The sequence below is a fragment of the Rhinolophus ferrumequinum genome, chromosome 4 (genome assembly GCF_004115265.2).
Source record: "Rhinolophus ferrumequinum isolate MPI-CBG mRhiFer1 chromosome 4, mRhiFer1_v1.p, whole genome shotgun sequence".
Taxonomy (NCBI): domain Eukaryota; kingdom Metazoa; phylum Chordata; class Mammalia; order Chiroptera; family Rhinolophidae; genus Rhinolophus; species Rhinolophus ferrumequinum.
This window is the reverse complement of record NC_046287.1, coordinates 54091629-54117026: the sequence shown is the minus strand read 5'-3', so window position 1 is coordinate 54117026 and position 25398 is coordinate 54091629. Positions and strand designations below refer to the sequence as shown.

The window sequence follows — 25398 nt, the reverse complement described above, 5'->3', positions numbered from 1 at the left end:
ACGTAAATTATGTTAACAAACTTCAAAGTTTCTCTCACTGGGACAAAAATGAAGAAACAGGACTAGTCATCAGGAATGAGTATCAGCAGAGAAGGGCCCCGACTTCCTCTCCCAGTTGTCTGCCACCTCTCCTCTCATTTAGTCAGTTCCTGCATCTCACAGGTCCTGCCAGGAACCCCACTCCTTCCTGCCTCCCAGCCCCTACCCCCTTGCCCAGCTAACTCTTACTCATCTGACTTCTAGCCTTGCTTCCTTCACCAGACTCAGTTAGGCCCCCTAACCTGGCTCTGCCAGCACATCCATCACAAAGACAATTTTATGTTCAACATGTATATGCCACCCTACACTGAAAAATCTACAAAAGCAGATTTTATAACACCCAACATCTAGCAAAATGGTCAGCACACAGTAAAAACTCAAATGTCCGTTGAATGGATAAATGCACCAATCCATCCACCCATCCACCATTTAGCTGCACTAAATGTGACGTTCACACAAAGAGAAGCCAAGAAGAGCTATTCCAAATCTGAATAACTATTGTCCTCTTCCTCAAAAACCGTCTTCAGTTAATGATTTCCTGTCTTTAATTTCTGAAATAATGAGTAAAAATTGTCATGATGTATGTTTAAACATGAATAAACAAAAAAGAGAAAATCCGTAAGTTGAAAAACTTGAAGAAAGGAGGCCATCAAATCACTGAGTCAACAAAGGAGGTGAAAATACAGCTCACTTTCCTAAAAGCTGAAAGAGCAAACTAAATGGGCCCACAAGACACAAAAGATATGACTGCATCTAAGCATCTGTATACAGTTACTGGTGCCATTTCTCATAGAGCTGAAGTACAAAATAAAGCTGACTTCACGATGCCAGATCCTTCCTGTAAAAAGTGGTACCCCCTACAATAGTCTTAAAAATCACTTCATAAAGCAGAATTTCATTCATTTGTTGTGCTATTATTTAAGAAGAAATTCAAAGTCAAATGAGAGCATCATCTAGGCTGACATACAGTTTTTTAATGAGTTAGTTAAATTTGTTTTAAAGAATTAGAAGTATTAATCTCACTAGGCCTCCGTTTCCTTGTATATATTAATAGAACATGCAAGTTCCCTCGCTTGTAAAATGCTGGAGTCGGTGATCTACATGTCTTTCAGCTCTGAAGTTCTAACTCTAGAAATTGGAAAAATTAAAACTGTGGCATTCTACAAAAAGAAATATACATAAAATGGCTACTAACCTTCATTGTGGAGAGGCAGCGAGTCACAAAACCCAGAAAAACAGGATGTTGAAAACTGAAGTTTCCTGTTATTCCAGAACTATATATCTTTCTTACTTGGATACCAGGAAGCGTCTGGTTGGCTAAAACTGCCCACCAATAGGATTCAATGTGATGTCAGAACTTAAGTGAATTCACATATACCCCACACTTCTTAACAGGAAACTACACAATGAAATGAGACAAATGCTTGCCACTGAGAGGGGAAAAAAGGCATATTCTGAGTCAATTAAAATGTTTTGACTAAAGTGCTTCTCCAGAGAAAGATAAGAGAGTATGTCCTGAAATAGAAATCTATTCAATTAAATGCAAAACTAGGAAAATCTTAGGGTACAGAGAAAGTTTGTGCTATGAGAACAAGAGGGAAGTCTCATTAGAACTGTTATAGAAATAACTCTGCAAAGTAAGTCAGCCTATATGTGAGAGCCCGGACATTTAGCACACGAAATTGTCCCGTGGGGCCCTCGGTGATAAGAGCCCTTCCAGCCTGGCCCACCACGTGACCTCTCCACCACTGCTCTAAAAGCAGCACACACTCACACACGGCAGGAGGGAAGGAAACAAACACTGTGGTCCCTTTTCTTCAGGAGGTATTGGGACAGTGGTTCTCAGGAGCGGCTGCATATTAGAATCTCCTGGAACTTTAGAAAACCAACATACTCATGTCCCAGAGTAACTGAATTAGAATCTCTGTGGAATGGACCCAGAATGAACATGTTAAAGCTCTCCAGGTGGTCCTGCAGCCCAGGTGAGAAGCACCTCCCTAGAGAGATACGGAAGGTATCCCGAATCCCCTCCCGAGGCAGGCGCACACCACACTTGTCCCTTATAAGCACAATGAAGAGGGAACACTCAGTAACCCACAGATCTTAGAATATATCCAGTTGGAAAAGTGTATTACCAAAAACTCACCCTCACTTTTTTTTTTAACTTTTTATTTTGAAATCATTTCAGGCTTACAGAAAAGCAAAAATTATACAAAAAAAAACCAACCCATATACCTTTCACTCAGAGTCCCCAAAAGTAAATCTGTAACCACGTTTGCTTTATTATTACATAGGTGCGCATATATATCTCCGATTCAGGATAGAGGTCTTTGGCAGATGCACCGCAGTGCTTATTATCAGAGGGCAACTGATAACAAGTGTTCCAATAACTGAGGATTTTAACCTTGGCCAATTGATTAAGGTGGTATCAGCCAGGTTTCTCTACTGTAAAGTTACTATTTTATCTTTGAAATTAGTAAATACAACTTGGGTAGACATTTTGAGGCTATAGAAAAATATGCTATTTCTCATTAAAATTTCAGCCATGATATATTTAACATAATACTTCATAAGACTCTGGTGCTTCTTGCCTGAAACAATTATTGGAATGGTGGCAGCCAAATGGTGACTTTTCTCATTTCATCGATCATTCCAAAAGTACATGTACTAGTTTTCTGTAAGAGGGAAGTTTCCCTTCTCTACCATTTTTTAAATCAACTTATTTATTTCATTATGGATTCATAGATTCTCATTTAATCTGAGTCACATAATCCATTATAGTTATTTTTTTGAAGCTCAAATTATTCCAGATTTGGCCAGTGGGAGCTGGTTCTTGTGTCCCCATGATTCATTGAGCGCTTCCTTACTTTCAGACTCAGCAAAATTTCCCCAGATCACTTTCGTATGTCCTGGCTGCAACCGTAGAATCAGTCATCTTTCTCAGTAACTGTCACCCTCGCTTTTACATTTAAGTGAATTAAATGTGCAGTAGAATAATCCAATATTTTCAAAAAAAATTATCTTACCAGTTTTCCACAAAAAAATTCATATTAAACATTTGTTTATTTTTAATATTTTACTTTTAATAGAAACAACACTTCATAATTAAATACAACAAGTACAAACCATATAGAACCCAGGATAAGATAGGCCCAGAGTATCCAAAGTGGGACATAAAAATACCTTCTAAGAACTCTCTAGTCTCTCCCGGGGGAAGAGAGGTAGGGCTGAGGGAAGGAAACAAGGCGCGAGGTGGGAAGGAGGCCGCCCGTCCTGTGAGGACAGGTAACCCTCCTGAATTTGAAGGCTGCCCCCTGCTGGTTCCAGCCGTACACACCTTCCCAAAGCCCTCTGGGCCTCAGGTTTCTCATAAAATGGGAATAAGGAACAGGCAGGATGATGAGATGACGATGACGATGATGAGAGGAAGCAGCAGTGTGCAAATCCCTCACGTGGAAAAGGAACAAGATTGAAAAAGACTCTGAATCTTGTACACCAAGTCTTAAGCTCTCTTGTAAAAACTGACCCATCGATAACTCCATTCTACCAAGGAAAATTTTTATTTCCTAAGCTACAAAACAAAATTACCAAGAAAAAAATAGCTTCCTCAGCAACTGTAGGTGCTCAAAACCAGAGACATCTTAGAGACCGTCCAGAGACGGGCCCACAAGCACCCACAGCAGGCACCGCACACACTGCCACACGCACACTCTCTGGTGCCAACCTCCACGGACGCTCAGCAGCAAGATGCCAGCTCCCACTCCCACAGGACACAGCCTTCCTCCTCAAAACACTACATTTCCCACGCCGAATTCCCACCCGTGAAGCTGCTGCTTCTGACACAGACCCCTGCTCCCACAGGCACCTTTCAGCGTGGACAGTGTGGACTCTTTCGCCACCCCGAGGCTGGGGAGGGGAAATACAGCCGCCAGCAGCCGGCACTCAGGTCTGCTCAAGGCGGTGGGCGTGGGGAGCTGCCCCGGCTGCTCAGAGTGGGAAGCGCAGCTGACCTCACCTGAGCCCATTTTTAAATACAGTGTGAACAACGCACAATCACAAAATGCCAGCAGCGCTGTCAGCGAAGATGGGGTGTCAGGAGAAGGTTGTAGCTTTCTCTACCAACCTCTTCACCAAAAAGAAGCAGGAAATAAAACTATTTTAAAGGAAAAGAGTGTTCTAAAATTCAGGTTAATGGCAGCGTACAGCACAAGTACAATCACAGGCAGAGATGTTTTACAAGAAACATGCAAGTACAGACGAGACAGAAAAAACTAATAACTTCCTTTGTAAGGGAAAAGTACTAAGTACCAAAAAGATTCCAGCCAAGAATGCATCCTTCTCCTTGAATCAAGCAAACAGGGCACTGCTGTCATCTTCCTAAAAGCGCCAGCATACTGGTACTTTTCTCCTCAGAGGCCTGGCTAACCCTCTCACACGGGCCGGGCGGGAGCACAGGGCATCACTGCTAGTCCCCGCCTGCAAAACTCAACGCAGTGGCCAAGGAATATCTCCAGGGCAAAAAGACAGTAGAAGCTCTTAGGTGTGGCCTCTGCTTTTTCCTCCAGTTTCTCTCACAAGCACATACCTCCTAGTCCTCTATTGGGGGAAACCTCGGAATCATACAATCCAGACAGAGGGTTAGATTTCTCTTTATAAACAAAAAAGAGCACATCCCTGACCCAGCTGACACTAAACCTACGAAGACTCCAGGTTGGTTTTTTCCAACAAGAGCTAGTCCTGGATATCATCTCATACGTGGTACAATTTGAAGAGAAACTTTAAGTAAAATTAAAAGAAGACCTACTGATGCAAGAGGGCTCTGAACACAGAAGCAGCAGTCAAGACGAGAAAGAAAACGAGCCGACTGGACGTGGCAGTGGCTGCAGGACCCACAGGACTCACCGGCCACACTGGGTCACTTTGCTAGAACAAGAGCTCTGTCAGAACTGAGTCCAGGGCAGCGGCATAAACCAGGGCCACGCCAGGCAAGGCAGGCGGTATGGCCGCCCAGGTCTATGGTTTCCCAGTGCACGCTGGGAGGAAGGCAGTGAGAGGTGACACCAAGCACGGGCCTGCCACGGGCTAAGCGGCCTGTGAGCACCGGCCCCGGGGACAGGTCACTACAAGCCCGGGCACCATTCTCCTCACCTGGAAAGGGCAAGAAACTCCACCAGCTGACCTTTCCAGGTACCTCTGACACGGTGTACTGTTTACAGAACGACTGCCGATTTCGAGCAAAGGGGAACCAGGGTCAAGAGATGCCGCCGAAGAGAAAATGTGGGGGAGCGAAGGTGAGGGGGGGTTCAGGGGCTGGCCTTCCTGACGTGCTTTTGTAAAGGCTAAAGGAGGGCAAACAGAGAACAGCGATTTATAACTCCATGAAAGGTAAGGCACCCTCTGTACTAGTGCTGCATCCCCTAGGACCAGTTTCCAGAGAGAAGAGGCCCCAGATGGCTGGGCAAGGGACAAAAGAGCTGCAACTAGGCCTGGCGCGACAAGGAGACCAGCAGGCTCATGGCAGCGCTCTCCCAGAGGACACTTCTGAAGGTCTGGGAGGACCCCCTTCCTAGTGGGCCGGGGCCTGCCCTCAGAAGAGGCCAGGGGCTGCGGAGAGCCCCAGTTCGGGGCACTGTGCTGGATGCTGCCACCACAGGAAGTGTCAACCTTGGCCCTGAGAAGGAAAGACAGCACCTGCTGTAAGACTTCAGAAAGGCTTTCTCAAAGGCGACAACTGCTGTGGTCTTAGCAGATTTGCAGACACTCAGCTGTAGACAAAGGGTAGAGAGAAAGGTGCACCGTCTGTATCAGGACACCGGCTGGCCCTCAAAGGCTCTGTCCCCGGCCCCGTGTCCCTCCCCCATCTGTCCAGCACAGGCCGAGTAAACAGCTCCTCAGAGCACCCCACCACCCTGACCACTAACGCCCCATAAAATATTGTCAATGACACATCACTGAAAGGGCTAAAACTGATTGTCAAACTTGGCAATCTGGCCCAGACTCAACTTCCCAGCCTTAACTTTTACTAGTCCTTTAAAAAATCTTACTATATTTCAATATATTCCTTATTTATATTACATTTACTATCAAGTTTAGTTCCTAAATTAACGCCTGAAATAAGGAGGGCTTCCCTGTACACAAGGAAGGTGGAGCTGTGTCACACACATTGACCAACAGTCACCAGTGCCCAGCTGGCAGGGCGACGCTGGCAAGGTGACCCATGTACACACGTGAAAGCTCCCAAATGTGTAAACCTCTAGCCGGGCAGAGGACGTCTGTGGTTTAGCAGAAAGAGGCACCATGGTTTTAAAGAAAGCCTTAACCAATGGAATATGGTTGTAAAATAAAGAGGTCTCAAAGGCACAAGTTATAAGAGCTGATGCTCATCCAATCTAGAATTTTCACGTTCATTCATCACTATTTTCCAACTTCCTCATCTAACTCAAGGTCACTGCAGCTGACTGTTTTCTGCTATCTTCCATTCCCAGGGTCCCCCACTGCCACGCCTTTCAGGGGGCTCCAGATGAGATGTGAGTGCCATGAGCTGCACCAGCTTGGGCGGGATGACACATGCAGGCTGCATGCAGAAGCTTCCGGAGCCCTGGAGGGTTTCAGCCAAGCTCCCTACTCTTTTCCTTTAAATGATCAGCACGCCATATTCTGTTCATGAGAGGGGACTCATCAGTGCAGCCCACCCCAGGGAAGGGGGCCACGGCCCTGCCTTTAGGTGGGAGGAGGATCTGAAAACGTGAGGACAAGGCTTGAAACCCACCAGCGTGGCCGCCCGCTCTGGGAGTCCCACCTTCACACGCCTCGCTTTTCTCTTCAAATTGAGTTGCACACCTTGTATGTGGGTACATCAGATAGCACAGCCGTTCAGCAGAGCGCCGCCACACCTGACGGAGTGGAACAGGGCTCCCCAGGGAACCTGAGGTCGCCCGAACCTCAGTGAGCCCTGGACGGCCCCACCCCACCCTGCATCCCGGAGTCGGCCTCACCTTGTCTTCCAAATTCAGACAGCACGGGACATCAGGAGTGTATCCTCCATATGTCACATGAGAAAAACAGAAAAGCAAACTTGACATCACGGAATAGGTTGCGTTATACCTCACATAACGAAGATCTGTTAGCCAGGAACCTTCCAACTGCAAGCAAGTGAAACCAAACTCAAGCTGGCATAAACAAACACAAATTACTGATTCGCATAACTAACACGTCAGGAACGGCTATGCAAGAGCCACAGGCACAGAAATGGAAAGCTGAAGGCCCTCTTTACTCTGCCGTCTTCAGCGTGGGCTGCAATTGCTCGGCTGTTCTTCCGTACGGCAACTCCTGTGCCCACGGCCCACGCCCGCAGCTGCACCTGCCTGACTCCAGCCACGCGGCCACGAGGCAGAGCAGCAAGGAGAGCTGTGCAGCCCCCAGTGACAACGTGGCAACCCGCACACACGGACTCGCAGCACGAGGGGGAGGCAGCCCATACAGCACCACAACCAGGCAGACGCAGACCAGTGGGATGGGTGCAGGATGACAGCAGCCACGAGTGTTACCACAGCCGCTTCCTCACACAGCCTCCCCACGATCACAGCAGCAATCACAGAAACAGACAGCACCAACCGCCATGGCCTCCGAGCCACCTGGCCATACTGATGCCAATGCAGACGACGCCCACCTAAACGGTGTCACTGGCTGGTAACACCCCGAGATACACCCTAGAAGAAAACACCAAGGAATGTGGAGGAAGAAGTCTTCTTCCCACCATCTCTACACTAATGGAAAGACCCCCTGCAGCATAAGGCCAGCTAAGCACTTTCTCAACTCCTGAAACTTGAATATTCCAAATGCAACGCGACAGGTCAGCTCTTCCAATGAGTTTATAGGAGGCTATTTTTGACACAAGAAATTGTCACTTTTGGCACAGTTCTAGAGTGTGGTTCGTGAAGTTTAAAAATATAATTTTGTTCTATCACATTGTCAAATGGAATTTGTGATTTTAGAACAAGATGAGTAAAAATAAATCTTAAGTAAGTTGTGCTATTTAAGTTTAATGCATATGGTCCATATTGTTGAGGATACATGAAAAAAAGAGATTCACCAGTAAATTTTCACCTTCTTGGCTTCTGTAGATTTTGTACTTAATTCCACCTACTCTCACACCCCAGGAATAAAATTAAAGTTTGATGGTGGATTCTACCAATATATGTAGCACTTTCACCCAACATGCCCCCAAGTTTTTTCATTTTAAAGTGAGAAATCATATTCAATTTTGTGTATCAACACCCAAAACACAAGGACAGGGATCACATACAAAACAGAAATACTGGCCAAATATTTTACGTAGTTTCCAAGAAGGGCTGCGGGAGAAGGGAAGACAAAGTCCTGAGAAGAGAGGCAAGACAACTGAGCAAAGAAAGCGTTGGTACGTCTTCGTCCAACAGAAATCGCCAGGGAGGCTGAAGCACAGGCAGCAGGAAGAGGAAGGATGGAGCATCAGCCAAGAACGAGGCCCTGGGTGCTGGAAACTTCATGCCAATCTTCTTTTACAAACAGGTGTGGGGAGGAGAGGCAGACTGGCTAAGGGTTTCAGACCCGAGAAACAACATGATGATGGGCTCTCTGGGTTTTCTTTTTGCTTCAAATGCCCCAGACTACGTGATAGAGCAGGGGTGTCCAAACTTTTTTCAACGTTTTTCACCAAGGGCCATACGCGGTAAAATACACAAACATCCAGGCCACTCACTCGAGGTGAAGTACGTATTGCCTCACCTGGTTTATTTAAGTAAACTAAACATATTTTTGGAATTTGCTGCGGGCCAATTAACAATGGATTGCGGGCCGCAGTTTGGACACCCCTGTGCTAGAGAAACCTGCAGCCCAGACACACCAAAGGTTGCAGACAAAAACAGCCCTGAGAAAAGCTTGCTCTCTGGCCAGAGCACCAGGAAAGGGGCAGCCCAACACACAGGAAACTTCTAGACAACACCACCACAGGAATCAGGGCCCACCCTACCCATTAACAAAATGTCCCTCCTGCCACCATGCCCACTACACCCAGTGGAGTCACACTGAGTTCCTCATCTTTCATACAGGAGTAAAATTCAAAATGATAAATCAAGTAATACAGGTTTCTGACATAGTATTTAATTTATAAAAGTAACTACTGAAAAATTAGGAATCACCAAACAATGCAATTAGTTAAAATTAGGATAGAGAGGTGTTGGGAGGGAGGTGGAAGGCAGGGCAAGTGTACTAAATCCTTTCCTTTCATGGGGATCTAAATGAAGGAAGCCACAGTGGTACGCAGAGAAGGAAGTGGATTAGAAGAGAATTTTATAGGTAAAAATCCAAAGGCCTTTACAAGTACTTTATAAACTATTCGATGCTATGCAAATATAACTTTCACCATATGACATGAAAAGTTCAAAGGAAGTTTGAGTGACCAGAAAAGTCAGGACAGCAGATGGTGTTTGACAAGAGACTTGAGGGTAGGTGCTGCCGGAACATCCAGATATTCAGTCACTTTCAGAAAGAAAGAAAAACAAGCTTATGGACAAATATTTTCATTCAGAACATCTTTGTTTAAAAAAACACAAAAAAACAAACAACAAAAAATACAAGAGCCAATACTTCTATCTAAATGCCATAAAACGCTACAGCTTTGCTTGCCCTTCTCTGTGTCATTTCTGGTTTCCAGGACATATACCTTGTGTACTTATTTCAGTAAGTACCATTTAATAAAGCCTGCTATCACGACCACAATGACACAATGCGACCACAGTGTGACTGCCGGCATGCTGCATCTGCAGGCCTCTCTACCATTTACTGGTCTTAGTTCTACCTTGTAGGGCTATACCAGTGGTACCTCGGCTTTCCAACGTAATCCGTTCCGGAAGAACATTCGAGTTCTGTAACGTTAGAGAACAGCCGACAGCTAGGCCTCAGGATCTTGCACTCAGCGGAAACCGTGTGACATGTTCGACTTCCGAGGCATGTTCGTGTTCAAAAACCGAAGGATTTACTTCTGGGTTTACGGCGTTCATAAACCGAAATGGTCGTCAACGGAGACGTTTGAAAACCGAGGTACTACTATACTTGAGACCCAAGTTCTATTAACTTAAAAAAAAAAACCGCTTTCTAAAATGTCTGGGCAGCTGTCTAGGCTAAGCATTCCCTTCCAAGCCTATTACAATAATCGCCAAGATACAACCACTGTACGCCACCATCCCCTTGTTGCAGCTGATCTTTCCTTTTAAATTCAGAAGTGCTGGAATCTCCATAAACCTGGATTCAAACACCAACTGCCTCTCCCAAATGCTGGCTGTCGGGCGCATTTCCGGACCCCTCGCCATCCCCGTTCCTGCGCAGCGCACTGCCCGTGGCTGTTCTGGTACCGGCGGCACGGGGTGTGCCGACATGAAGCACTTTCCGGCATGACCCAGGGGAATACAGAAGATCACTTGTGCAGAATTCTTGCCTAAAATGTTTAAGCCAAATCAGAGCGTGTCCAGACTGTGGGACACTCTGCATGATAACAACCCTACATTCTTCAAAACGTCAAAGTCATAAATGATAAAGGTGGAAAACTGCTCTGGAAATGGCGGAGCCTAACAAGACATGAGAAGCCAAATGCAATGCATAACCCTTCTCTGGAGTCTACATTTAAAAGAAAAAATAAATAAAAGCTACAACGGTCCTTGGAGACCCATGGGCAAGTGTGAATACAGACTGTATCTGAGATGGTATTACTAGAACATAAAAGGTCTTGGTTAAGTAGGAGAATGTCCTCATGTTAAATGTACACGCTGAGCATTCAGAGGCAAGCATCATGAGGTCTACCACACGGCTTAAATGGCTGACGAAATAAAAATGTGTCAAAACACTCTGAGAGAACAAGGGGGCCAAAGTGTCCATACCACAATCTAAGTGAAGGCACAGGGCATTTACACTAGTTTTCCAACCTTCGTTCAAGTTTTTCAAAATAAAGAAGGGCGGGGGACATATTATAAGGCTCTCCCTAGCAGCCCCTCACCGCGCCAGCCTCGCTTTTAAGTAGAAAATGAAAGTGTTGCACCCATCATCCACAGGCCTTTCTTATAAACAAGGACGCGGGTGAACAGTCCTGATTGGCCCCATGTCACTTCTTTAAGACATCAATAGTTGCCACACGGCTCTCCCTCAGATGCCCATCACAGCTGGACTGGGCTGGTTTTGCAGTGAGAAGGCTGGAGTCAAGTGTACTTCCCTCTCTGCCCTTCCTAAAATGGGCAGGATTCTGGGCTCTTGAAGCCTGAGAGCATCACGTGGTTCCCTCTCGCAGCCAGCTCTCTCCTGAGGACACCACACCCTAATTTTCATGACCTAGCTAGGTCAACGGCAAACATCAAACCAATGAAATCAGAAACTCTCCAAAGGGGACCCTGGAATCAGTATTTCACAAGCTCCACACTCTGCAACCCAAGAGGATAATACCTGTTCTATCCTGTGAGTCTCCCCGGAAGACCAAGTGCACACACTCCACTGGCATCAGAGTCAAGTGGGAAATATTCATAGTCACAGGAAGAAATATCGTATCACTTCTCAAGGAACAGCTAGTTTCTCTAAGCAATCAGAAAAAACACCCAATACAAAGTAATATAAATTAGGTCAGATATACATATTCTTAATAGAAAGTTATTTTTTAAAATATACTAACTGCAGATTTCACATCTAAATACGATCTGAAAGGCCTTGGGTTTTGTTTTGCTTTGTAGTCATTCACAGGAACCTGTCCTCACAGGTTCCTAGAACTTAAAGGAACTCCTCAGGGATACAAGTACCCCTAAAAAAAAAAGGGAGAAGAAGGAAATTCCCCTTCCTATAAGACCAACTGGGATTTTCTTGTATTTGTTTTTAAATGAAAATAAGAAAGTAATGACTAAAAGATAAAGAAGCCTGTTATACCAGACTTTAAAAAGGTGAGAAATAGGAAGAGAGGAAATGAGACCAAAAGGCAAAACACTGACTGACTAGAATTTTCTATGGACAGAGACATTAGGCAGTCACACTACATCAGGATTCTCAAGACCACACATGCACGTGAGTTCCAGATTCACACTGTTCCCGCTCATCAGTCATGACGGACATTATCTCATTTTTCACAAGGCCTTACTGGAAAAGAGGAACATGGACCCTTGATAAAGCATTTTCCTCACCAGCTGGCCAACACTGGACATCCTCGTTGAACTGCAAAATGAAAAATGCACATGTGACCTAGTAATATTCAAAATAATGCATGTTTCACACACAAAAACACACTTCTTTCCCCTATTCTGGGCCAATGACGATACATACACCTGAGGCTAGTGACAGGCGATCCCAGGGACACCCACATGCATGTGGTCAGCTAAGCAGCCCCACAAGCCGGCACAGAGCGGCAGCAGCGCCCAAAGTGACCGCGGCAAGCACAGCACTGGCTGCAGAGTCGAGCACCGGGCAGGCCCGGCCTCCTCAGTGAGCACGGGCCTCCCTACACTCCGCTCACACGGGCAACATGGATCCAACGCCCGATGCATCTCACCTCGATCAGATGTCTCTACCTGAGCTGTTTTCAAAACCACCAACAGGCTATGACCATTTGCAATAGGAGCAAAAATCTGGGCCCCTTCTAGAGTAGAGACAAAGGGTTGATAACAGAGTCACACGTGGGTTTCTTCCATACACACATGACTCCCTCCCCCAGATTCTCCTACGGTCTCCCACAATAGGGACTGAGGAAACGTCATGTCCCTGTCTAAGGAGTCTGAGAAAGTTCTGGACATTTTGCTGACACATCACTCCCAACAAAGGCTACACAGAGCTTCTGCTCCACTGTTGCGCTGTGGGACACACTCACTTTCTCTTATACCAGAGCTACAGAAATTTGCCAAATAGTTTCCTAACCAGGCTCAAGGCCCTTTCCAATTCTAGAACTCTGTGAGGCTTCCTAGAAAAGAGGAACTGCCAGGCCCCCAGGGTGCCTCCCGCTGTGCTCCACCAAAGGTAAGCCAGCAGCTAGAAGAGCCAGGACCAGTCACAACTCATCAGCTACACAGCACAGCTAGTTGTCCAGCCTCTCCATCTGACCCGCGTTCATTAGGATCAGCAGCTGCCGACTTCATAAATGAGAAAAAAAGCTAGTTGTTCAGTTATACTTTAACAAGTAGTAGTTCATAAAGCAAGGCCTTGAAAGAATAAAACAAAAATTTAAGGAGTGATGAGAAAGAAGAGTAGAGATGTGAATGGGGCGGGAGGTAGGGAGGAAAGGCTCAATCGTAAGGGAACAGATGGGACGCGACAAACACGCTGAGCCCCTTTACCACTGGTCTGGGTGGGGCACCCCACGGGGTTTTTACCAATTCGAAAAATACCTACTTAGTGCCTATTAAGTGAGAGTCACCAAAAACTTGAATATCAAACAAAGACAGAGATCCCCGCCCTCAAGGATCTTATAAGCAGACCAGGGAAACACAGGTCAAGTAATGACTCTATGATGAACGTGCCAGACAAAGGCAAAGGGCCTTAACAGTGTGAAAGACCTTGGCAGTAGCAGCAGAGACGAGGTTGGCAGGCTTGAACGAGAACCACGCATATGACACCTCAAGAAGGGGCTCCTGGCACAAAGACAGGACAGGCATCCGGACGGCCTCCACGTAGATTCAGGCACAGCCCGACTCCCCGTTTCCACCTGGCCCCACCACTCAGTAGCTCAGTGACCACGGCTCTGTTCCTGAACCTCTCTTGCTCAGTTTCTCTTCTAAGGTCAGATTAGTTACAAGGTTTAAACGAGTTAATATACGTGAAGCCATCAAAACAGCACCTAGCAAAGAACATGTGCCACTATTTGTAAAACAAGCCAGTTAACATATACTACCAGGACATCTCAAACAGTTTGACATGACTGGAATGGAAAAGTCCAAGAGGGCGGGGAGAAGTGGGCAGGGGTCCGGTCATATAAAGTCCCACCCACCATTATGGCAAGGCCCCTGGACGGACAGGATGGCAGGGCACTGGGCTGGAGGCCACATGGGCCATCTGCCATCTCACAGGTGGCAGCACTACTTGGGGAGTCACAGAGCAGATGGAATCAATACCAAAGTAAAGACCATAAAGGCTACTGACTGTGAAATAACAAAAGCACAAGCTCAGTAATATTTTTATGTTAACTACGTGTTGAAAGAACATTATGGATACACTGGATTAAAGAGAACGCATTGCTAAAATTAACTTCATGTTTCTATTTAGTTTTTTAGTGTAGTTACTAGAAATTTTTAAATTACAAATGTGGCTGGCATTGTATTTCCATTGGCTAGTGCTGATCTAGACAGTGCCAAAGATCTGAAATGGAGGGGAAGGTCTAGTTATCGACACTGGAAAAGCAGCCGGGATACAAAGGTGACTAACTGCTCACCCTCCAAAACAGTCTAGCAAAGAATTAAGATATAAGACAGAGTCAACTGTGACACTTTTTGCCAGGAAAAATTAAAATAGAATTATAATATCTGAGTAGAATTTTACTTTCTGTACTTTTAAGTACCTACAAGATGTCCATTTCCTCTCTTACATGACCCTTTTTTAATGGTGTCGTTTATCTCAACTTCCTTAAAAGGCAAGTTCTGGTAAAGATACGAATAAACTGACGTCAAGAGTTTATTCCGTAAGTCAGCCAATAAATACTATGTCATTACCTGCCACTTCCAGCTTACCACTGAGTCAATAATACAGAAGATAACTAGCTAAGAAGAAAGACTGCTACGTGGCACCTCAAATGCAAAGCTGTAGTAAAAGGCTTAAATATCTGTCTGAATCTACAATGAAGGTAACACTTGGATGGGGCATCCCATCCCTACAGAAAAGACTATGAATATGCTTTTGTCTTTATTTAAATTAATGCTTAAACCTGCATCAAGTTTTAAGTTTCTACATAAGCATTTTTAACTATTTTAAAAGTATTTTCAAATACTCTTTTGGATGAAAGCTCAACCATAACATTGGCTAAAAATCTAGTAGAGAACTGCGCATTAAGGCAAAAAAGCATAGCAAATAAAAGTTTGTCCTTCAGAAATACACAGGTAAAATGAGCTTTTTAGAACCAGCAAGGCAATTTCTTTTCCAAAACCTCACTCTAACTCACTACATCAGTCCAACTGATTATTAGACTGGAGATCCCACCTGAACACCTTTCCAAATTCTCTCAACTTTAAAGAGAAAATGAAAACCTCATCATTCACACACAAAAGGAAATCAGCAGCTTTGCAAACAGTCTCAAGATGAGCTTCCAGCCAGAGTTCCCATTTGTACAGAGCAGCTCCAGAATTCCTCTGGCCAGTGCCCAGCCAGAGGTTACTTGTGAGAAAGCTGGAAGGTTAACTGTGCAAATGTCTGGGGTTTTCAACTTTTATTTCCGATTTCTAGCAGCTTTTCTTTTACATCCTCTTTCCAAAGTCAATGCAGGAAATCTTGAGCACCTCACATTTGCCTTAGTTTACCACATACCCAGAAATGTGGGCTCTGTCAACAATATAAGAAAGAAAAGCCAAATGTTTATTTGACGAGGTTTCCATCTTCCTGAGGGAAAAAGACAACACAACAGGTACAGTCAGTCACAGGATTGCAAAGGTGTGCTCTCATTGCTACTCAATTTACTACTCACCTTGCCACTGGGCAAAGGCGAAGTGATAAAAATGTCTCTGGAGACAGCTTGGCAATGAAGTGTTCAAAAGTTTTTAAAGACCCTACTTTGACCTAACAGTGCCCCATCAGGGAATTTCTCCTTAAAAGATAATCAATGATGAAGGACTTTGTTCAGAAATATCCATCTGTACAGTTCATTATTTACAACAGTGAAAACTTAGAGCCTCTGCATCCAAAAATGGGAATTACCACCAAGAACTATGAGACAGCCTTTAAAAATAAGTAGACAAATACTTAAAATGAGACAACAGTCACACTATATTATATTACAAAACATTATGTATACTATGAAATCATGGACATTTTAAAAGTATGTTTACATATGTGCATATGAGGAAAAAAGACTTAAAAATATACAGTAATTTTAACACTCGTTATCCCTAAATGTTGCATATGATTTTTCATTTTTTCCTTACATATCTCTATTCCCTGAATTTTATATAATAAATATGAATTACTGGCTAAAGTTTTTTTTTCCCTAAATACACAGCAATGTGGTTCAAACTGCAAAAAAGAATAACTAATAATAGCTACTATCTAGTTAGCACCTAGAACATGTGAGGCACTGTCTTAACAATGGATGCAAACTGTACCAATATTCCTTTAAAATTAAAACTCCTTTCATAATCAGAACCTGATTTTCTACAGCTAATTAAGATGTATATGCATTAAAATAACTAATAAAGTAATTATGATGTTCAGTTCCTCTTCCTTTAAAAAAGAATCTTAGAGTAGGAGTGGCCGGTTAGCTCAACTGGTTAGTGTGTGGTGCTGGTAGCACCAAGGTTGCCAGTTCAATCCCTGAATGGGCCACTGTGAGTTGCACCCCCCCTAAAAAAACGGGGGAAAAGAAAAAGTACCCTAAAAAAAACTTAGGTTAATTTAAAGTGGTGATAAAAAAGGATATACATGTACCAAAAATGGATAGTCTGTTACAAACAATTCAGTGTAAACTAACCCCTGGAAAAAAGCACCTTGACATTTATAACTATAAAACAAAAGCTAATCTAGAATTCAAGCTATCAGTTTTAAGTTCTGTGTTTATGATTTCAATGGGTTTCTTGTTAGTCTTTCAGAACTTTGTGAAAATGAAATGTGTAAAACCCAGAATGCATTTCAAAAAGTGCCAAGGTCCTTCCCTCTTCACGCCCTTTCTACATGTTTTTCTTTCACTTCACTGGGAAAGGGCAAGGCTGTCTTTTAGGGAACAACTGACATTGAAAGAATGCTAACAAAATCTGTCTTTATTTTAAGTTTAATGGAAAAAATATTTATTCTTTAAAAATAGCATAAAATAAGTCATAATTTATTTTTTACTTAAAAAAATGTATTTGCTATCAACTACAACTTCAAGCTCACCAATTACAAATATTTACTGAAGGCCTACTATGTGCCAAACATTGTTCTAGACGTTTGGAATATGTTAGTGAACAAGCTCTCTTCTAAAACATCTTTAAACTTTAATTACAAAAAAAAGTCGCTACATGAAATTTCAACACAACCTTTCGAAAACTAAGGATGAGTGTTAAAACCTTTTAACACTCAACTTTCTTTAAAAGTACACAGAAATTGTCAGATTATAATCTTAATGTGCAAATTGAGTTTCAAATTTATTATAATAAAAGTAGCTAGTTTGAAGAGCATAATAAAATCCCACAACAAAGTTAAGATAAAAGCAAAAATTGCTACAGGCGAAGCATATTATCACAGTCCAATAAGGAAGTCCAATAATAAAATAACAAAGCCCATCCAGCAAAGGAAAAGACCCTTGTTGAAACCATGTCTAAGCCTCCTGAAAAGCCCCTTGGTTTTTGGCATCTCCACTAAGCCTTTTCACTTATCTCCTCACAGACATCAAATACTACCAACAATAAAACATCTCAGAGTTTATAATCATTCGTAATAACAGTACTTTCATCTCTAGGAATTCCTACGTGTCTAATTTTAATTAATAGATAAGCTTTGGTTATAACCTTTCCTCATCCATTAGATGACGTAGTTTTTTATCCTAAGAGACTGTCCTTCTGGGACAGAAAACCTTTATGAGACTATTTTATATAACAGTTTCCGTCAGAGACGCTTTCATATATTGTTATCTAGGAACTTAGCATAACTCACTTCTCAGATAAGGAAACAAAGGCTAAGAGTGGTAAAGTAGCAAGGAGACAGAAAAGGCAAGATTTAAACCCAACTGATTACAGCCACATCAACCTATAATTCCCAAGTGAAAGTACAGCTACATTTCTGGATCTAAAGCACTACCCCAAGATTAAAAGAAATCACGTATGTTAAAATAAGATGAAAAAGAAGATTCCAGAGAGCTGCCACTGAAAGATTATTTGGTATTGTGACAAAACCTTAAACAACATGGAAAAGACACAGTCCAGTGCGCTCCCCAAGGCACAGATTAGTATGTCTCTAAACTAAACATCAAATGCTAGGGTGAAAACCACCTAATTTCTAGCCCAAAGAAAGGGGGGGGGGGAGAAATGAGGCTGGGAGGATGTGGGGACCCTTTTACTTCAGCCCGGCTTTGCCTTATCACCTTCTGAAGATTCTGACCCAGACGTGGATGCGGGTCCTCGGGGAACCCCTAAAAGCAGAGTTGAAGCTGAGGCAGGCGCTAAGGAATCAGATCGCACGTATGACAAACGGTTGTCGAAGATGGGTATCATCTGCACCACGAGCTATTGGAACCACTTTTCCTCACTGCAAAGAGGGCGAAGTTTGGAGCGCCAGGGTGAGCGCGTTCACACCGTGGGGCAGGCCCGCCACCGGGTCTCTGGGCTCCGCTGCTCCGCGCCGTTACCCCAGCGCGACCGCCCCGCCTCGCTTAGTGGCCCCTCGAGCCCCTGCCACGACCGTTGCCCCCGCCGACCCAGCGGTCCCGCGCTCCTACCGCCCCTCTTCCCGACACCCTGCGCCGCCAGCCCCGCGTCCCGGCCCGCTTACCTCCAGGCGCAGGGAGGCCCCGCAGCCTCGCAAGAACTCTCGAATGTTGCTCAGGCACTCGCTCTCGCACCGGGGCTCCGGATAGACCTGCAACACAGAGCACAGGCGCTGAGCGAGGGCGGGGAGGCCGCGGACGCGCCCGGAGGCGAACCCGCAGCGGCCCCGGCGGGACGCCCCGGAGGGCGAATCCCGGCGGCGAACCCGGCGGTCCGGGGCGCCCCCGTCCGCCCCGGCGCTTGCCCGCCTGAGCCGCCGTCTCTCCTCACCCTCTTTCCTGCCTCCGGGATGCACCAATCTCAGCCCCCTTCCCTCACCAGGAAGTGGACAGGCGCCGGAAATGGCGTATTCAGACCGCGCCCCGGACAGCCCCCTGCGCGACCTTTTCCGGTCCTCAGCCCCGCAGACGCAGCCCACCTGTCCACCTGCGAGGCCTCCTCCTCTTAGCACTTGGTCCTCATCCTGCATCTCCGCCCAGCTAGCCCCACGCTCTTCCTCCCCGCACCTGGCTCTTATCTTCAGACGCGGCCCACCTGGCCCGGCCCACGCGCGCCCTCCTCCTGGCACCTGGTGCCGCGCCAGGGCACAGACAGCCTACCCCACCCAGAAGGGCCCGGGTGAGCTCTGCCTCTGTGGCCTGAGCAACCCCAGAAGCTGGAAAGCACCTTGTGTTTCAATTCTTCCCTGCCCATGCTCGGGGATGGTGGAGCTCGCATTCTAATACAATGATTTAAAATAATTAGCAACATAAATTATGCATGCATGCTGGTATTAAAGTGCAATGGTTTTTTTCCCCCAAATACAGACCATGTGCTTCATGAATGATTAACCTAAATGGCCAGCGGTAAGTCATCTGGGGAGACATTGTAGCGAATACAGCCTCTACCACAGGTGAAGCTCAGCAAGGGAGGGCTCCTGCAGGCTGCCTGGTACTTGGTCCAAGATAGAACTGTGAGGGCTACATGTGTAAGGAGTTATTGACAGCTTCCCAAGGCAAGAAACATTAAGGACACCAGGAACAGTACCAATTACACAGAACAATCAAGGGAGAAGCCTGAGACATCAGAAGATCCTTTCGTTGTGTTGTCCTGAACTGCATATGAAGACGATGTTTTGGCAGTTACACTAAAGCATCATCCAGAATTCTAGTATTTTGAGGACATTCAAGGCATTTTTGTCTTGTCTTCTAGGGGGAAAGCTGGACATTCCATGTGGCCTCTCTCAGGAATACTGTGGTTTCATTTCAAAGTGCTCAGTTCTTTTACAAAACAAAACCAGGGTGTACAGAGGTGTGAAGAGGAAGGAAATCAGACTTTTTTTCCTACAATTTAAAAATTCTTCGAAGAAAGTGCCAATATATTTCCCTCCAAATTAAACAGATTTGTTTCAGGGTTATTTTGTAAACTTAAGAGTGGAACAGCAAAACCAAAGCTGCCTCCTAGTCTATTTTGCTTCTCTACCTAAAAGAATTGTGAAAAACTATATACCAAATATGTAGTTAACATCTAAAGTCTTCATAATGTTAAATAGTTGCAAAGTGTTAATTTATGACATCTTAATAATGACATTTTAAAACTATTAAACATTTTTAGGCAAGGGAAGTGAAAGCTAAAATAAATGAATGGACTATATCAAACTAAAAAGCTTCTGCACAGCAAAGGAAACCATTGACAAAATAAAGAGGCAACCAAATGAATGGGAGAAGATATTTACAAACAACACCTCTGATAAGGGTCTAATAACCAAAATATATAAGGAACTCATACAACTCAACAACAAAAACACAAACAATCCAATTAAAAAATGGGCAGAGGACCTGAAAATACATTTCTCCAAAGAGGACATACAAATGGCCAATAGACATATGAAAAGATGCTCAACATCACAAATCATCAGAGAAATGCAAATAAAAACTACAATGAGATATCACCACACACTGGTTAGAATGGCTATCATCAACAAGACAATAAGTGTTGGAGAGGCTGTGGAGAAAAAGGAACCTTCATATACTGTTGGTGGGAATGCAGACTGGTACAGCCTCTATGGAAGGCAGTGTGGAGGTTCCTTAAAAAATTAAGAATAGGATTACCATATGACCCAGCAATCCCTCTCCTGAGTAGCTACCCCAAAAAATCTGAAAACATCAATAAAGATATATTTGCCCCAATATTCATTTCAGCTTCATTTACAGTGGCCAAGACATGGAAACAACCAAAGTGTCCTTTGATAGATGACTGGATAAAGATGTGGCATATATACACAATGGAATACTACTTTGCCATAAGATGAAATAGTGCCATTTGTGACAACATGGATGGATCTTGAGGTTATTATGCTAAGTGAAATAAGACAGAAAAAGTCGAAAACCATGATTTCACTGATATGTGGGATATAAAACTGAAAGCAACAAAGGAACAAGATAAAGAAACAAAAACTCGTAGACACAGACAATAGTTTATGGTTACCAGATGGTAAGGGGAAGGGGGGTGTTAGATGAGGGTAAATGGGGTCAAATACGGAGGGTGCCAAAAAGATGTATACACATTTTAAGAAAGGAAAATTATATTAAAATTGTAATACTCAATATATACTTATAATAAAAGATGAATACAAGTCACACTTCTGCAATTACAAGAGGTCCTCGAAGTGGTTACCATCTGCGTCCAGACACTTCTACTGCTCGAGCAATAATGACCAAAGTGTCCACTTGTATACATTTTTTTGGCACCGTGGTATATGGTGATGGAAGGAGAACTGACTGGGTGGTGAATACACAATGTGATATATAGATGATGTATTATAAAATTGTACACTTGAAACCTATGTAATTTTACTAACCAGTAAATTTTAATTGAAAAAAGATTAATTGACGAGCTCAAGAATTAGATCAAAGGATGTTGCTCAGAAAAAAACAGATTTATACTGCATTATAAATCATTTAGATTAATATCTCATCTAAAACAAAATCAGTATTTTTAAAGGAAAATATAAAACATTCTTTTTAAAATATATATACAATAGACTCTAAATACAATAGAGATATAGTACCCATTATCCATCTAAAGCTCTTCCTTAAAAGTCAGAAATTTCACATTAATTTTTTTATTTTAACTCATTTCTACTCCACTTCCCTCACAAAAGTATACTCTAAAGTAATAAATATTTGTGCTTAAAAATGTTTCTGATCACTATCTGTTTTTGCAAGAGATGCATATAAATACCGTCAATCCTCATTCACTGATTCTGTATTTGCAAATTTGTCAACTTATAAAATGTATGCCTAACCACAAAATCAGTGCTTACAACATTTTCTCAGTCATTTATGGACATGTGTGCCTAGCAACAAAAAGTTTGAATTGTCTTACACATTTCCAGCTGAAGAACAAGACCATGCTCTGCCATCTTGTTTTAGCTCATAATGTAAGTAACTATCCTTTTTGCAGTCTACTACTGCCACTTTTTTGGTTTTTTTGTTGGTAATATCACTGTTTTAAATGGCCCCCAAGCGTAATGCTAAAGCACTGTCCAGTGTTCTAAGCCCAAGAAGTCTGTAATGTGCCTTACAGAGAAAATACGTGTTAGATAAGCTTTGTTCAGGCCTGAGTTATAGTGCAGTTGGCCGTGAATTCAATGCTATGAATCAACAATATAGTATAGCCAGAAAAAGGAAGAGGAGATTCACTGCTCTGTACGTGAGGCTGCTTTGGAAAGTGCTAAATAACATCTATAGTGCGTGATGCAGCTATGGAAAAGCAGCTAAATGTGTGGATTCATGAGATGACAACTGATAAAAAGAGCATAGTGGACAGCGTTATTGTGAGGCTGAGGCCAAAGAAAGTCGTGGTCATGTTACCCAGGGTCAAAAGAATGTCAAACCCTTCGCAGCTAGTGCAGGCTAGTTTGCACGTTTCAAAAGGCGATAGATACCACATGAAAAATATTAAGCTTGCAGGCAAGGCAGGTTCTGTAGATCAGGAGGCTGCAGAAGTATTTTTAAAATACCTGCTAAGCATTATACATGAAAAGGGTTATATGGAAGAGCAGGTTTTCAATGCTGATGAGAGTGGTTTGTTTTACCAAATGTTGGCAAACGAACCTATGTAATGCAAATGGCCACCAAAGCTCCTGCATTTAAATCATTCAAAGACCATGCAACTTTGCTATCACGTGCCAATGCCAAATGCAAACCTCTAATGGTACACAGAGCACAAAACCCACGAGCACTTAAGAGGGAAAAACCTGAACGGTATGCCAGTCCATTGGAGGTGGGATGAAAAAGCATGGATGGCGCCTGAAATATTCCGGGACTGGTTCCACAACTGCTTCATCCCAGAAGCTGAACACCATCTCCATGGCAAAAACCTTGCATTTAGGGTTTTGTTAATTTTGGATAATGGCGCGGTTCATTGTCACAAAGAACTTGAAAATGCCCACCCCAACATAGAAGTTCTCTTCATGCCCCCAAACACTGCATCTCTCATCCAACCCCTCAATCAGGACATAATAAAAGCTTTCAAAGCACATTACACCAGGGAGTTTTACAGCAATGCTTTCAAGGCTCTTGATGCCAACAAGGAAACCACCATGAAGGACTACTGGAAGTTACTCACTCTTCTCAATGCTACTGATTAGCTTGGTACAGCCTGGGACAGCATCAAGCAGGCTACTTCCAATAACTGTTGAGGAAATATTTGGCCAGACTGCATGAAAAATTTTGAAGGCTTTGAAGGTGTTACAGAAAATATAAAGAACAGTATCAAAAATACCAGGGATGCCAAAAAAATGTACACAAATGGACATTTTGGTCAACATTGCTCAAGCAGTAGTTTGCCATAATCAGAAGTGTCTGGATGTTGATGGGAACCACTTGAGCACCTCTTGTAATTGCAGAAGTCGAACATGACTTGTATTCATCTTTTTTTATCAGTATATATTGAGTATTACAATTTTAATACAGTTTTCCTTTCTTAAAATGTGTATACACTTTTTTGGCACCCTCTATAATGCATATCGCACAGCGAATAAGTGGAGAAGGTTTCAGTGACATGAAGGACGGAGATGTGGAGGAACTTTTGACAGAAACAGCAGTAGAACCCACCAACAAAGACCTGGAGGCGCTGGCAAAGCCTGGCATTGGAGGCAGCGATGACCAGGATGGTGATGAAAGTCAGCCTAAGACTCCAAGAACTGTGCCTCTCACAACAACCAAAATATCACAACGTAATTCTGCCTTCGAAAAGAATTTTCAATGACATGGAAGAGTGTGACCCTTTGCTTGAACGTAGCCTCACATTGAAGCGCCTAACCTCCGCTGCATTTGTTCCTAACGCTGAGACAAAGATTTGAGGCAAAAAGCCAAGCAGACAAAGCTGAAACAATTTTTCAAGACAGTCTGGGAGGGAAAGTTGCTGACACCATCAAGTCGTGAAAACCAAACTCCTGAGGAAGAGCTGCCAGATCTGACACGCCACCCTCACTGATGTCTTCCTCTTCTGCCAAGTAAGTTACCCTACTTTCTCTTGGTTTTCATGGGACAAACCAAGGTCAAGAGGCTTAACCACACAGTCCATGCTCTGCTCCATCTCCAATCCCACGGTTCTATCAACAGTAAGGCATTAGTTAGTGTGTTCATAAAATTGTAAATGTTTGATCTCTGCCTAAAGCTTTTTTGAGGGCTTTCTTGCACTACCGCACAATACAGTGTACATTTATTGTATGCGTGTGAGCACTGTATGTGGACACTGTGTGTATTACTGAGCAGAAGACTTCAGCTAGGACAGTCACATTACAGACGACTATGTCGCATAATGCTGTAATTGAAAAAGTGTTTTATTATACAGAAATACTGCATGTAAGTATTTGTAAGAAATATATGTCAAATAAGCTGCCTTTAAACAGAAATACACCTTATTTGGTTGATGAAATGTTGTGACCAGATTCTCAAAGAAAACTAACCCTGTATTTTCCCAGAAATGATGGTTCAATTGTTACTCATTCAGTGTTTGGAGTAATTTTATAGAACACAACGACCACAAATAATGAGAATCGACTCTAAGCCATAAAGATCTAATTATTACGATGTTTCTTCTAAATTGAATTAACACAACTATTATGAGTACACAAACAATGGAAACAGTAGATTTTTGATGCAAATTGTTAAATATAAAATACAATTTTTTTTGAAATGTATATCTTAATGAGATGTATAGGGTTTTTAAAATTAGTTCATTTATCTATGGATGAATCACATATTGCTAGAAAGCGATATGGTCCAGCATCAATTCTGTTCCTATCTTGGGATTTTTTTACGCCAACACTGAGAAAATTTGTTCATAAAAATAAGTACAGGTGCCCCCAACTTTTCAAAATTTCAAAAATTTGCTTTACACTACTTCGCTTTTATGAAAGACCTGCATTAGTACCTGTTTTTGCTAACCAAAAGAAATCTCAAGAGGATTTTTGCTTGTACAAAAGAATAAAAGGGCAAGAAGCAAAATTAGCATTCAGTGTTTGTTTTGCAGCAAGCTATTATAGAGGCAGCTCAAACCCCAACAAGCAAGAGTGGCAACACCAAGCTCCTTCCCTGAAACTACACTCAGCATCAAGCCATCATAGCTTTGAACTGTGTTTGTGAGCATCTGGGCTTTATCTTGATTTATTTTGTGCATCTGTTAGCAAGATATTTACTAAGCTAATTGCTTCTTC

General features: G+C 43.3%; 1 protein-coding gene across 8 annotated transcripts in view; it reads right to left on the bottom strand.

The window, feature by feature from the left end:
- ARHGEF7 (Rho guanine nucleotide exchange factor 7) overlaps positions 1-25398 on the bottom strand; it is a 130586-nt gene that overhangs the window by 81578 nt on the left and 23610 nt on the right. For 4 of the 8 annotated variants that reach the window (XM_033103998.1, XM_033104000.1, XM_033103994.1 and 1 more), the window contains exon 2: positions 18697-18783. In XM_033103998.1, the coding sequence (XP_032959889.1) occupies positions 18697-18783 (87 nt within the window). Of the gene's footprint in view, positions 1-1234; positions 1287-18696; positions 18784-18962; positions 19026-25398 lie in introns of those variants that run through there. The other 4 variants (XM_033104001.1, XM_033104002.1, XM_033103999.1 and 1 more) reach the window with 4 other exon arrangements.